The sequence below is a fragment of the Rhinichthys klamathensis genome, unplaced genomic scaffold, assembly GCF_029890125.1.
Source record: "Rhinichthys klamathensis goyatoka isolate OS25496 unplaced genomic scaffold, OSU_Roscu_1.1 h1tg000107l_1, whole genome shotgun sequence".
In the NCBI taxonomy this organism is placed as follows: Eukaryota; Metazoa; Chordata; class Actinopteri; order Cypriniformes; family Leuciscidae; genus Rhinichthys; species Rhinichthys klamathensis.
In genome coordinates, this window is record NW_026606645.1 from 341,164 (window position 1) to 356,115 (window position 14,952).

The following is a 14,952-nucleotide window of genomic DNA, read 5'->3' on the forward strand; positions in this document are numbered from 1 at the left end:
AGAACGGCTGTTACTTTAGTTTCTTCACGACTTTGCAGTATTCATCCGGTTTGTGATGCTAAAGTTGTTGCAATGCTAACAGACACTCTTGGTACATTAGAAGATAACACACGTATAGTGTGTGTTGAACTAAGCACACACTCATTTCACCCCATAGCATCAACAGCAAATGCTAAAAGCCTAGAGAGAATCCTACACAAGTTATCTGATTCTCAACCTCGGTTTAGTGACGCTAACTGCCTTAGCCATCAGCTATCGCAGTTTATCATGGAGGTCACTATCATCCCTTCATTCCCAGAAGGCTGTTTGTGTGGTGTGGGCTACTACTGACAAGTGGGAGTTTAATGTGGATGTTTTACTTTTTAAAATGTGCTTTTTTTGTCAGGGGCAGAGTGCAAACAACTCTGTTTACCTGCTAGTTATTGTAATTTCACACTCATAAAGCGATAGTTTTAAACAGAGACAAACATACTCACAACTTCACACAACCACACATGTATGCTGTTCAGTTTCAAGTGTGACTCTTATGACAGTGCAAAATAGATTTTTGTGCAGGCCAACAGAGAGTTATTAAATAAAAAAGCTGAAAATTCACTTTGTGAAGAGACAGTTCACTCGCTCTCATCTGAATGAAAGGTCCCTCGTGATAACAATTACAGGCTGGGGCACTAGAGTAGAACAGACTGTCGAAACATTTTTACCTTTCATTATTTAACAGTGGGCTTTTGTCTGTGTGTGTGTGTGTGTAGGTATGTTTTGTTATTCTCATGAGGTCATAACTTTTTTTATCGCAGAAGAAAAGCAAAACCCAATACAATTATGTTGAAAGGCCATCTCTTCGATGAAAAGCTTCATTAAGAAACTTCAAGACAAGCATTTAAATTTTTCACTAATTTTAATTGATAATTTTAGGTATTTAATGTATTTAGCAACTATAGCCCAAAATGCAAATTCTGTCATAATTTACTCTTGTCAATCATGCCTAAACCTGTATTTGTTTTTCTTCTGCAGAGCACAGTTTTGAGCAATGTACCGCACAATGAAAGATGACTAGATCTTTAAAGTTTCAGAAAGGAAACAAAAGCACCATAAAAGTATCATAACAGTGTGCAATATTGTGCTATCTGTTCGGTTGCTCACAGATTGAAGTTGCTATTTGCAAATCTTTCTAGCTGTCCTTGGAGCATTCATGAGCGAATGAGCAACAAATGAATCACTCTTTTGAGAATTTCCAGTGAATCAGTTGATCAGATTTCCAATGATTCCTTCAGGAATGGGCCTGATCTGGAGAGATGTTCCACAATCTCAATGGCAGTTTTGGTGAATTGGTGGCTAATTCGCACAAATTCATATGATCTCATTTGTACGTATTCGTACGATCTGTTTAAAGTGACGGGTCGGTTTAGGGGCGGGGTTAGAGGTGGTCCTTCATAATGAGATTTGTTTGAAAATCATACGGATTCATACGTACGGATTCATGCGAAATCGACACCTCGTAAAATACTCACGTTTTCCCGTGAGATCGGGGTTGTCTGTTCAGTTTCTTACTGGAGGGAAGAATTATTAGCGAAATCCTCATTGACATTTTTTAAAATTTCTTATGCTTTGCATCCTTTTTTTTTTGTGTGTGTGGCTGGATTCCTTATGAGGGACTGAGGGACAAAAATAACCCGTACATCTTCAAAATGTCAAATTTCAGTGCATATTTTTGACTTGTTTTACAGTACAAATATCTAAACATTCTTAAATTAAGATACATTTACTAGAGAAGCAAAATAACGGAAGGCATTATGTCTTATTTTCTAAAATAATGATGAACATTGTGTAAATAAACGTTTTAAAAAAGTTAATTCAAAGGGGAAATGAGTTTTTATTATTCTTACCCCATTGGCAGATATTTGGGAACACTTTATTTTACAGTGTCCTTGTAAATATACATGCACTTACTCCCTTAAGTTTGATAGTTGCTTCTTTCATTTAAAACATCTGTCCAAGTCTTTCATATCTCTTAAAGATCTTGAAAGAGTCATATATGCTTTTGTCTTATCTCATTTGGATTATTGTAATTCCTATTTATATATTGGAATATCCCAGTCATCCATGTCACGGCTTCAAATGGTTCCGCAGCCAAATTTTTAACTGGGGTCTGTAAACGTGAACATATTACTCCAATTTTAATATCTCCAAATTGGTTGCCAGTGAATGTTAGTTCTCTTTCGCACTTGAACGAACAATAACACACACAATTATCCCAAAATTTCCATTTTGTCAAGTATCCTCATAAGAGCAGTCTTAAATGAGTTAAATAAAGTCTTAAATTAACGTGTGAGAAAATGAGACGTGTGTGAGATCAGCGTGCAGCAGCGCCAAGTCTTAAAGTGACAGCAGCCGCAAATGCTGTCTGCCATTAATGTGAATCAAAGAACAAAGAGAACAGAGAAAATCACTCACTGCTCTTGACTAAAGATCTTTTGTAGATTTAATACGGATTAATCTATTCAATTTGTAATTTATGCAGTGCAGACTGTTTGATAACTTTATTCAATTTCTGTATATTTCCTACCTGTTAGACAGAAAGGGCACAGGAAAATATGACATTTATTATGGGTTTATGTGAGAATTGATTGTTATAAGTTCACTTAAATTAAAAGTTGTTATATTTTTTGAAGCTTAATTCATATTTAAAAAAATGATAGCTTTCAATTAGACTGTAATGTCAAATGGCTATAATTAATGTTTAAATGATATCAGTAGCTGTATTAAAATCTGGTCTTTTGATAAAAGTGATACTGTTCTTCATTCATAAAAATATGCCATTAAAGGGTAACTAAACACTAAACCAACTTTTTTTAGTTAATGATCTGTAAGACTGGGGCTTTATTAATGCTGTTCATTGATTCGAGTAACTTTTTTGACATTTGGGTATAAAGTGTTTTAATTCTACAATATATGGTGTAAAAACGTCTGAGTGCTGCCCTCTTCAGGTTGAACGGTGACTACTGCACTTGAATTTTCCTATTGGATGTTTGGGGTAGTTCGTGACGGTAGCGGTGAGAGCTGACGTAAGCAGGTTTCAGCTTACTACGCCCTCGGTACGAGCTACCACGCCCATGGCAGTATAAAAACCATCTTGTTTCGTCAAAACCACTGTAGCGAGTCAGGAGTTGGAATTGCGAGTATTGAAAACGATCAGGATAGAGTATCCGTTCATCCCCTGTATCTCCGCTGGGCTCCGCCCACTTTTCCAGCATTTTTCAAATATTGCCAGCGGGTGGAGTCAGGCTCTGACCAGGGGTTTAGTTATCCTTTAAACAAGTATTTAAAATATACAGTTTTTATGTTGTCTCTAATTTGGACATTAACTGTAAAATGGTTACCTTACAAAATATATGAAAGACTTAAGTGTTTTTAATCACGATTAATCGCAGAAAAAATTAATCCAGTTAATTTTTATAATCCATTGGCAGCACTAGTTTATTTGTAAAATATCCAATGGACATGATCCAAGTCTTTTGAATCGTAACCCTTCAAACCGCAAAATGTGATACAGTATCTTAAATACAGCAATCCAATATTAGCCTTTGTGTGTCTCTTATTCTCTCTCCCCGCCGGTCTCCCACCATGCTGACCGCTTCTCTTCCAGGGTTTTGGCACTGCCGCCGTTTGATTTTCCTCTCCCGTCTACAATCTGCTGTGGCTGCACTTTCTGCTGTGCATTTACCTTTTCCCTGTGGCGCTCACATGCTCAAAACTACCGCACGGTGGTTTGGCTTCTACCTCTCTAGTTTAATTATCCACCATCCTTTAATGATTTTCTAGAGACATTTTTGCCCAATATGACAGTCAATTCTACGGGGTGAATTAATTTTCTCCATCTCATTACACTCTGACTTCAAATAATCTTTGAGGTATAGGAGCTTGCAAAACATAATTTTGCAGTAACACGTTTGCCACCGGAACAGAATTTGGGTATTTGTTGATGCCTCAAATTCAATTTGTCACACCCTGTAATGCCCTCCTAAAAGCCACTCAAATAAGAATGAGAAATTTTCTTTGTGAAATGTATAATAAAATAAAATCATTCTCCCGAAGAGTACGGCCATTCCAGGACAGAATATAATAGCAATTTCATCTTGAGTAAATCTCATATTCGCTACAAAGCATTTTTGGCATTGCTCATTTTTCTCATTTAAATGCCTGCTTGATTTCCACTGCCTTGGAGGAATTACCCACATGACATGTTGGCACCGGCACCACAAGATCCACAACTGATTGTTAATCCTCCAATTATATTCAGGCTCTTCAATGGACTGATTTAGTTGCTCAAGTCATCTCATTTTGTTATTTAATATTACGTTTAGAACAGATGTATAGACCAAGGCTCGTGACTTAGAGTTAGACTCAAATAACTCATTACCAAAAGAAATGACTCTTGATTGATGTGACTTTATCTTACGCTGATAACTCAAGAATGTCTTTACAGACTGGATTAAATGTATGTGGAAAAGGCTATTCTGATGATCTATGTCCTTGTTATAGACAACTTAGACATGTAGGCAACATGTAACTGTACATCCTATCAGGCCAGTAAAGTATGTCTACTTAAGTTTGATGTCATAAAATTATGACACGTCAACACAAACGCGGCAAAAACTGATTTTCAATTTATTCAGTAAGATATTGAAACATTCATAAATCAGGATACGTTTAATTGAGAAGCAAAATGACGTAAGATATAAAGTCTTGTTTTTTGACAAATTTATCAAAATTAAGTGACTTTATGCTTAAAACAAGGTATCATTTTAAGGTATCCTTGTTACATTGTAATTATACATTTAAGTATTGAGTAATATAAATTACCTACATGTACTTACTGTAGGGTTTGGGTTAGGAATAGGGTTTGGTTTGGGGTTAGTTGAATGAAATCATGCATCATTTACTAGTATTACTACAGGAATCAAAAATAACTCCCACATTTTCCACAGTCAGATTGAGGTACTGTTGCCAACATTTATTTATTTATTTTTTAATCTTGCTCTCATTTAAGTGTAAAAAAAGTTTAAAGACATCCAAGATCTTCTATCGGCTAAACATGCAAGCAAGGTTTCTAAACCTTTCTTGTTATTAAGTTTCAAAGTCAGATAGATTTGGGTGTCATCTGCATAAAAACAAAAATACACTTCATGCTTCCTTAAAACTGAACCTAATGGAAGTATGTACTAAGAAAACAAAGTTTGAGCCAAATAGTTAGTGGAGTGTCTAAAGTGGACCAACAATATAAAGTGTAACCCCATTGTCTAGTTGGCACAAGCTCCCAACGCACTGAGCAAAACCTTTGACTATTCTGTCAATAGAAAGTGACAAAAAAATATACAAAAATACTATGCAAATACTATATTTCCAAATGTCCCTGCTTTGTTCTCTATGTTGAATATGTTCCATTGCATCCTCAAGAACACAATCAACTAGCATTAACGGATTATTAAAGCTCTACTATCCACTCCACACTACTCATTATGGCTCTTTGTGATGTACTGCACTGACCAGCCATTCACCATTCACATTCAAAGATAATCATTCCTGGTTTGATATAAAAAGCCGTCCCACATTACATGTTAATGTAAAAGAAGACAAATGGATGTTGACTATTCTATTAGACCCAAAGCTGTTATTATGTTTACAGTAGAGCCCTTAATTACAACCCAGACCTGGTTTTATAATGTCATTGGAATTGAGAGTAGCCATTTAATGTGAACTTGGGTTCCGCCTTCATTACTGGATGGAAAATGAAGCACTTGGATGCGACAGAAGGAAAGGACATTTCCATTGGGTTTGTCTCTCCTCCTCTGGTGTACAAGTTTGCTATTTTGCTGCAGAAAAAGATTACCCGACCCGTTGGCATTCAAAGCGGATGAACAATACAGCACAGTGTTGAGCAGATGTTGATGACATTTGTGCGTGTGTTGGTGGTAGAGATGCCGTCTAGACACAGTGTAATTAAATCTGCTGGTTCAGAACTGCTGGGAAATAGGAATCCCTAAATAGGCACCCACAACTGTAGGCAAAACAAAATTGATCTGTTAGAAAAACATCCCAGATTATTACATTATGATTGAGTGCCACGAAGCCACAGCTCCTGCATCTTAACAACACATTGATATGAACAAGACTGAGCAGAAGTGCTATGGAGTAATTAAAGGAGTCGTTTAACCAAAAATGAAAATTATCCCATAATTATATTAAATGACATCCTGGCTCTTCCCAGCTTTGTAATGGCATTGAATAGTGAGTTATATAATAATATATCATATTATTCAAGTTATATAATAATAATAATAGAGTTTTTGAAGCTCAAAAAAGCTTATCCATCCATCATAAAAGTAATCCATATGACGGCAGTGGGTTAATAAATCCCGCGGTCAGAGGTCACTCAACTCTCTCGTGAACGCCCGTACGCCAGTTGCTATTTACTGGCAATTTTCCTTTTTTCCCCTGCCAAAGCATGAGCGAATGATACTGGCATCATTTTAAAACGCTAACAATTATAGGAATTATTTGTGTACATGTAACATGTACATCGACGGGAATAAATAAACCGCATGATGATAATTATCTTAAAAAGTTTACGTCACATTGCGCTAAATAGCCTAAACGTTCTCGAACAGAAATCGCGGCAGTGGGTTAATAAATCCCGCGGTCAGAGGTCACTCAACTCTCTCGTGAACGCCCGTACGCCAGTTGCTGGAAGCCCGTGATTATAGATCATAAAGTTTTAATTATGGATATTTTTCTTACAACATATTTTGACATGGGATACCTGAAAATGTTAATTTATTAATAATACCTATTATGTAAACCGAACATGTCCATTCCCGTTATATGTTACGCTATAGTCTTGTTTATGGATTCAATTTATGGCGACGAGAAAAGGATGTCATTCCCTCAACATAAGAAGTCGTGGTCATAAGAAAAAAAAATAGGCCACGACTTCTCATCGTGTGTCCACGACATAAGGATGTCGTTGCCTCAACAAAATGGCCACAACATATCACTTTCCCACGAGTTAATGTGAAATCTAAGCGAACCGAACATGTCTCCTCCCGGTCACTGTAATAATATATATGACAAGATACAATTATAGATACTTAAATTTCACTGAAATTAAAAAGCTTTTAGAACTTCATGACTAGCATGTACCGTAGCTTAGCACACTACAGTCTTGTAGTAGCTTCCCCAACACTAACCACTGAAAGTGTGTACCATCTTCATTAATGGCCATAATTAACGGACTGATAGCCACAATTAAGTAATAAAGTACTCTTCTTGATAAAGAAAAAAGTAAACGAGTAAAAAAAGGAGGTTTAAAAAAGGACGATGGAGAAACATAGCTTGTACTGTCAAAGCAAACTCCCAAAGCCTCAAGCCATAAATACAAGCCATTTTGTCATGCCTTTGATTAAAACACTAGCGATTTATGAATCTCCTTTCATCCAGTTCATAATTCATTAGACCTCAAAGTAAAAAAACAAAATAAATTGCAGCCTTATCAATATTAATGATATGAATGTGTTTTGCTTTGAATGCTAACTATATCTCCAAGTGAAAACTGCGTGCTGTAACCAGTGAATCTTTCAAATGCATTGATCTCATAAAAAGCTGGAGAGGTTAGTAAATACTACTAGAGGATAAATTAGCCAACAGCGCACTGAGCCAAGAAGAAGACCTGTGGAATCCTTCCAACGCAGTTAGCGGTCATAAATGAGCAGGGGGTTTGAGCTACGCACGCACATAAACATAATCACCTTGAAAACTGTTTTGACATCTTTGTAAAAGAGACATCATGAAGACTAACAATGTGTAGGTGTTCCAGACGGAGGGAACGAATGCCATAAATCTTACCTTGCGCTTGTTGTTGGGGCTGACGTACAGATAGCTGAGGATGGTCTTCACGCCCACCTTTTCATTGAGTTTCTCATAAGTGGTTCCGTAATCTGTTGACCTGAAATGTAATCAGAGGCCTTGATGAGAACCTGGGGAATCAGCTGCTGTAATTAAAGACCTAGTGTGCACTTTTAAACAAGGCTGAAGCGAGTATGGAATTGGAGCTTCTTCATGGAAGCAAAACACTTCTTAAGTGACTAATTTGTTTTAAAGGAAGGTAATTACAGGTTTAAGAAATGTTGCAACAATTTGTTTATGCACTGAAGATGCCATGACGCTTTACAGTCTCTTAAGGTCCAGTCAGATTAGTGAAATGTTTGCATGCAATACATGTCCATTGGTCATTGTTACATGTAATAGCTTAGAGAAGTATCTCGCGCATACAGTCACTTTTAAAGCAATCAGTTTTGGTTAGCACAGCTAATTTACATGACAAAGTTGAACATGACTGAAATCTGTGTGGCGAACGTTTTCGCTGATTGGAATGACTTGGAATGAAAATGTGTCGAGCAACAGTAAATGTGTCCGAACCTTTAAAGACATGGATAACGCAACCCAATCTCACACGAAAAACTAAGTATTTTAAGAGATGCCGATTTCAAATGAATTTATATGATGTGAATCGTACAAAAATGTATGTTTTTTCTTTTACAAAAGTAAGCATGAAGCCTCACCTATAACCCCATCCCTAACTATAACCAGTGTTGAGAGGGTTACTTTGGCAATGTAATAGGTTACAGATTACAAGTTTCCCTATTTAAAATGTAACAAGTAGTGCAACTATTTCAATTACTTTAATAATGTAATGTGACTGATTACATTTGATTACTTTTCTAATTTCCAGCACTGGTACGCATTTTTATCACTCGCCATGGTGGCAACTCTTATGGTGTGTTCACACCGAATGCGAATTTAATTATTTGCGCGAGTAGATTATATACAAAGTCAATGCAAAGACGCGAATAGACGCATCATTCGCGCCGGGCGTTGCGAATGACGCGAATTGGGCGACGCGTTTGCCGCGAATGTCTTCCGCGCAAGTTGAAAAATTTGAACTCGAGCGAATGTTCAAGCGTCTAACTAGACGCGATAGACGCGTATTTGACGCTCTATTCGCGTTCGGTGTGAACACACCATTAGACAGATTGTAGCCTAAAGAACCAATCAAAAGCATCAGAATAGCATGGCTTTACTAAACGGCCTTTAAACGACAGGAGGCATCGTGCACATCAAAAACAGGCAAAGCAACAAATTAATATTATTCAACATATCCTCTTGTTTGTTCTGTAACTCTTTACAGAAAATATTCAGATGTAACCCCCTTTGTAATTGTTAGTAAGTAACTTTAATTTAATTACATGTTTTTTTTTTCTCAGTAACTGATTACAGTTACATTTATTTTGAAATTAAATTATGTAACTCAGTTACATGTAACTAGTTACTCCCCAACTCTGAATATAAGCTCATACAAAAACATATACATGAATTCATACCAATTCGTCCAAATGTAAAATAGTTACGAAATGTTATGAGACTGTGTTGGATGAAGAGGATTTAAGTAAGGTACTTTTAGGTCACCGTGATTTTGCCAAATAAGATATTGTTCATGGATCCTGGAACAACATTCCTGTCTAAAAACATAGTCCTAACAATCCCATCCCTACACCTAAACCTAGCCCTTAACACTGATGTAGAAGCATATAACCCTGGTTGTAAGCCTAAACTTGACATAAACTCTAAACTTCTCCCTCAATCTGATTGGTTGATTGGAATGTTGTTCCAGTATCAACAAAGATGTTGATCCAGGAACATGTTGCACTTGGTGAAATCACATTCACAGTATTTCACATTAGTTCACACATTTTCATAAACTGATAATATATTTGATCAAATCGTGTCAATAGAGAATTCTGTACGTTTTAAATGAGCAGATATTTTGATTTAGTTTAAGAGTCATTTCTATCAGTAGACACCCTGCCATCCCATCATCCCAATGCTCATTGGCATTCAAACAAAATGTCAGCTTTTAATTAAACGTACAGTATGAGGGGGAAGTTAAAGAAAAGAGACCATCAGTCAAAGCTGAGGAAAGATACACAGAGCTTGATCCTGAGAATCTGTCATCACTCAATGTGAAGTTTTAACGTTAATGAGACTTTGCTAGAACTGACGTTCCATTTTCAGCTTTCAATTTAAAATGAGCTCTGTATACTAGAAAGTCAGCAGTTTCTAGCCAATACAATGCCAACTTCAGCAACAACCTACAGGCCAACAGTAATGTTGATATTTGTTACTTTAAAATTTTGTCACCAGATCAATAATAGCCCATACATTGTTGCAATGGAATGAGAATAAAATCCAAGGTGCAGACGAGGTCAAAACGACAATGTTCAATAACAGGAGCATAAAACAGAATGCACAAAGACAGCTGCTCAGGACCATATTAATCCAACAAATAAGACTTCACAAATGACCGTTGAAACAAGGGGAGCATTTAACGGTTGACTAATGAGCTCCAAATGCAACACAGGTGTGTGGTAACCATGGTAACGAGCTTTTGATAAACACAGAATTCCAGGGAGGATGCCCTCTGTTGACTGTTAGGGGAACAAGAGACATTTCCCTGACATCTACATAAACAAACACAGTCATTTCAGAGGATACAGCTTTGCTGCTCTGGCGCTATATGCAGCACTTCTTGGTTATTAACTAAATACATGTCATTTTCTAGACTAGGGAAGGTCCGCTGAGATGAAATTAAAGTTCTCAGCATTTTAAACAGAACAGAAACAATAATTTAGTTCTTTTATCCAAGCGACTTACAGCACACTTAAGGCCCTTTTACAAGCTTGCATCACTTCAATGCAACGCACGATCATCTCCACATGTGACTATTTTACAAAGTTGCTATCTAAGCAAGAAAGTCTTTGCGATTTGCTATAAAAAGGACTTGTTCAAATTTATCAGGATGTTCTTGGGATTTAAATTAGCTCATGAAGTCTTGAAACATTGCAACATGATCTCATGCTGTTGCTATTTGGATTTTTGTTCTAGTAAACATACATATTCATACTTTTATATAAACACATACATAAAACACATTTGTCAGAGTATTTATTAGGGGTTCAAGCGCGTATAGCGCTGAAACCCTCTTGTAATTGTTACATTTTCCCCAGGGTCAGCATTCTTCCCTAAAAGTGATCGGGCGGACCAAACTGTAAGCCGTAGAGACTTTGAGGGCTAGTAGTCCTCACACCGACTACAACGTCACCAAGGCTCGACCTGATTGGCCTGACGGTGGGGCTACAGTGTTGGAAAGTGCGAAGGCGCTCATAACTCCTAAACCTTTAGGCGTAGGCTCATATCGTTGGAATCCTTGGCTCAAGACGGACATGCCTTGGATTCGATCGTCGTCTGGCGAACTTTCCGTGTATTTTGGATTTTTTGAAAAACTTACTTTTGCGAACTCGTCCTAGGTTTTTGGCCTGATCAGAACCAAACCAGGGCAGAAAGATTGTCTGGAGCCTGATGTCAATAATGATTAAAAAAAAAGTTGAAATTTCGATTCACCGTCTCTAAGGGGTGCCAAAACGTTTTAAGTGGGAGGAGCCACCTTTACTAAAATGGCTATATCTTGTGAACGGAATTAGATATTTTTACCAAACTTGGCGCACATATGTAAGAGCTCTTCTGTGGTCGTGTTAAAAAGTATGTGGTAACTGGCCACTTGGTGGCACTATAACATGAAAAAAAAAACATATTAAATGGGTATAATTACGCAACCCTAAGTCTGATTGACTTGAAAATTGGCATGTGGTGTTTTCATCCAAGGTGCCAAGACTGCCTTTGAGGACATTCACGTATCTCGAAAAACGTGGCCGGCGGAGGCCAATGAAGTTTGAGCAGTTATCAGACAAGGTTAACGGAGGCCAATCGGAATGAAAAATCGATGGGCCTGTTTGACTTACGGGCTTAGTGGCCTGTGAGAAATTCGAAAGAAATTGGCGCCTTTGCTTTTTTTACGTGCGTAAAGAATTGTATCTCAAACGACTTTTCGCACATGCCCACAACATTCATACCGCATGGTAGAACTCCTCATTCTTAGCAACTTTGCCTCTAGGACCGCCACTGTCGATCATCGTTTGTTGGGAAATTGTGTCTATTATTTAAAAAAATAATAGACACACTTCTGAAGCCCAGAGACATTCGGCCGCCTCATTAAAGGTGGGGTATGTGATTTTCTTTTTTGACCATTTTTTCAAAATCAGTTGACATCCTATTCCTAAAGCCGCGTTTCCACCGCAATTACCAGGAACTATTTGTCCCAGGAACTTTTTTCATAGGAACTTTTTTAGCTCCAGAACGATTGCTCACTGCGTTTACACCGTGGACTAAAGTACCGGGAAGATTAGTCTGGTGACGTTGAACTGCGTGCGACTGCTCCTCCCAGTCTGCGCGTACTTGTTTTGAGTTTTAAGTATTGAGGAGATTCAAGCTGTGCTGCTTTTGTGTGCGATCTATTGGTTTACTAAGGAGGTAATTAACAAAACGGCAGAAAAGAGACAAACACTAATACCAAAGCGTATTCATTTCAGAAAGCTCGTAATGCTAGATATAAAAGTAGACAACGTTTGTTATCAGCTATAGCGGACATGACCGTGAGATGGATGGGACGAACGCGCGCCATCCGGCAAAGAGAACAAGGTAAAATAACCAATCAGCATGTTCAGCGCACAAGTCCCACCCCGAAAGTTCCTGAACTCTGAAAAAGTACTACCTCAGAGAGGGGGGGAAATTTTTACCCGGAACTTCATTTAGACCCTGGTTCCTGCAGTGTAAACACACGGAGTACCACCCCAAAGTTCCTAGTTCCTGGGGAAAGTTCCTGCGGTGGAAACGCGGCTTAACTAGGGGTGTCACGATTCTCCAAATCTTCGATTCGATTGAATTTTCGATTCTAAGGTCATGTTCGATTCGATTCTCGATTTTTACATTTCTTTTTTTTAAAAGCACAGGTTGCTATGCCATTTTTAGAATATACTTTTATGCAATATAATATCTGACCTTTGTTCGCAATGTACCACACTGTCAAATTTAAAACATTTATTAACAACACAAAGTGCTTATAATATAATATAATACCTTATATCTTTAGTCAATTGGAAACTTAAGCAAAATAACCTGCCATATTTTGCCATAACCTGCCATACGCAATTATAAAATCAAATCAGTCATTTTAAACTGTCTGCGAAATGCAATTTCACAAACAGCGTGAGTGTTCAGCGGTGCCGCGTCTTCTCTCTCTCTGTCTGTCTCTCAAAATGGGTTGCACAAGGGCAAGGCAATCGTCAAGCGCGCTGCTCTCACCTTTCGGGAGTCGTGACATGACGGAATTGTCACTTGCATAATCGGGCCAGCATTGCATCGTGAATAACTAAAGTTTACCATTTGCACATCTTTTTAAGTCTTACCAGTTTGAACATTCAAGTGATTTTAAACTACTCAGTACTCGCGCACTCTCTGAGAGATGGTTTTCTTTACACACATACATAAAGCCGCCTCTCAAACAGGCAGATGACGACATTCAAGTTCACAAAACAAACAAACAGTTGTTGATTTAACAGATAAATCTATGTTTTTGTGGAGATGCCCTGCCATGTTAGTCGTGCTGCCAGTGGAAGAATAAGGGTACACGCACATAGCAGAGCTTGCAAACTGTGGCTTTTTTGAAGCGCGAACGTTGAACGCGAACGTTGACAACATAACTCACTGGAAATCCAAAATACTTCCACACCGGTGACTTCAATGAAAGAGTAGACGGTTCAAGTTCTGTCTATGGGTCTCCTGCATCTGCAGTTGCCATGCTATCTTTTGACTGGCTGTAGCTAAGTTAGAGGAGGTTGACTCGCAGCACTTCAAGACCCGTGTTTTTTTCCGTAACATGGGCGTGGCATGGGGGCGTGGCAGCATCGACGATTCCATTTTTTAATTCGAAGTTCGAAATCTTGACACCCTTATTCCTAACCCACTTACAGCCACTGAGTTAGAAGCACTGTAATGAAAATTAAGCAATTTAATCATCTGTGGAACGGGCAGGACTCGAAAAACTCCAGCCAATCATTTCCAAGACCACCTAGAATCATTGGACAGTAAGTGCGTCAATCAAACGGTCGTACCACACCCCCCTCCCCACATCCCCCTCGCACGCGTGTCCCCTTCGTGCGCATACTCAAAGCTTGTGACCCAGTCACAGTAAGTGCAAGTCGCCCCGGTACAGAGAGAGAGAGAGAGAGAGAGAGCAAGTGCATGATTGCGCGGCCGTCCATGTTCTTTGAATGGGTGGAGTCAGGGCCAACGTTTGAGGAAAGAAGGTAGGACCTTTTGAGTTGTGTATTTTCAAAATCTGATGGCCGTTTTGCAAATCCCATACCCTACCTTTAAGCTGTTATTGAAATATAAAGCATTTTCCATTCAATTGTTTTAGCCTAGAGGTATATACACACACAACACACAATGAGATAGAGAGAGAGTGAGAAGGAAAGATATACAACATTGTTTACATTTCCTGTAATATGAAATGTTGAATATTGGCAGCATTTGAAAATAGGCTTTGGTGAAGATGTGGTGAGTTTTATAAAATATTCAAACGTTCATCTGTGTGCTAATGTGAAACTTGTGTTCGGTTGAGACCTGACATTTTTTAAACATGTTTTTTTTTCCGGGTAGAACTGCCATTTCAAATCTATTCTAGAAGAGCAAAGTCTTGCCAACTCACACAGAAATGACGCAAAGACACATAACATCAGAGAATCAAAATATCTCCTACCACTTAAAAGCGTGCAATCAAGCATACACCGGAAAAATAAAAATCATGTTTGGATGTTAAAGTTTCACAAACCTCATTTGACTTGCAGTTTGATAAGACGAGAGAACTCCAGTGCCATTCTTCTTACATCTTTCAAAACACTTGGAACTTCATCTTTTTATAACAAGCTTGTACTTTGTTTTTGA

The 14,952-nt window shown here is 38.0% G+C and overlaps 1 protein-coding gene across 5 annotated transcripts in view; it reads right to left on the minus strand.

Annotated features, from left to right (window-relative positions):
• The window catches only part of LOC130087288 (VPS10 domain-containing receptor SorCS1), a 226,856-nt gene that overhangs the window by 81,476 nt on the left and 130,428 nt on the right, over positions 1–14,952 (minus strand). For all 5 annotated transcript variants that reach the window (XR_008807349.1, XR_008807348.1, XM_056253541.1 and 2 more), the window contains exon 3: positions 7,900–7,999. Coding sequence is in view for 3 of the 5 variants with exons in the window: in XM_056253541.1 (XP_056109516.1) it covers positions 7,900–7,999 (100 nt within the window). In the remaining 2 variants the exon portion in view is untranslated. The remainder of the gene's footprint in view (positions 1–7,899; positions 8,000–14,952) is intronic.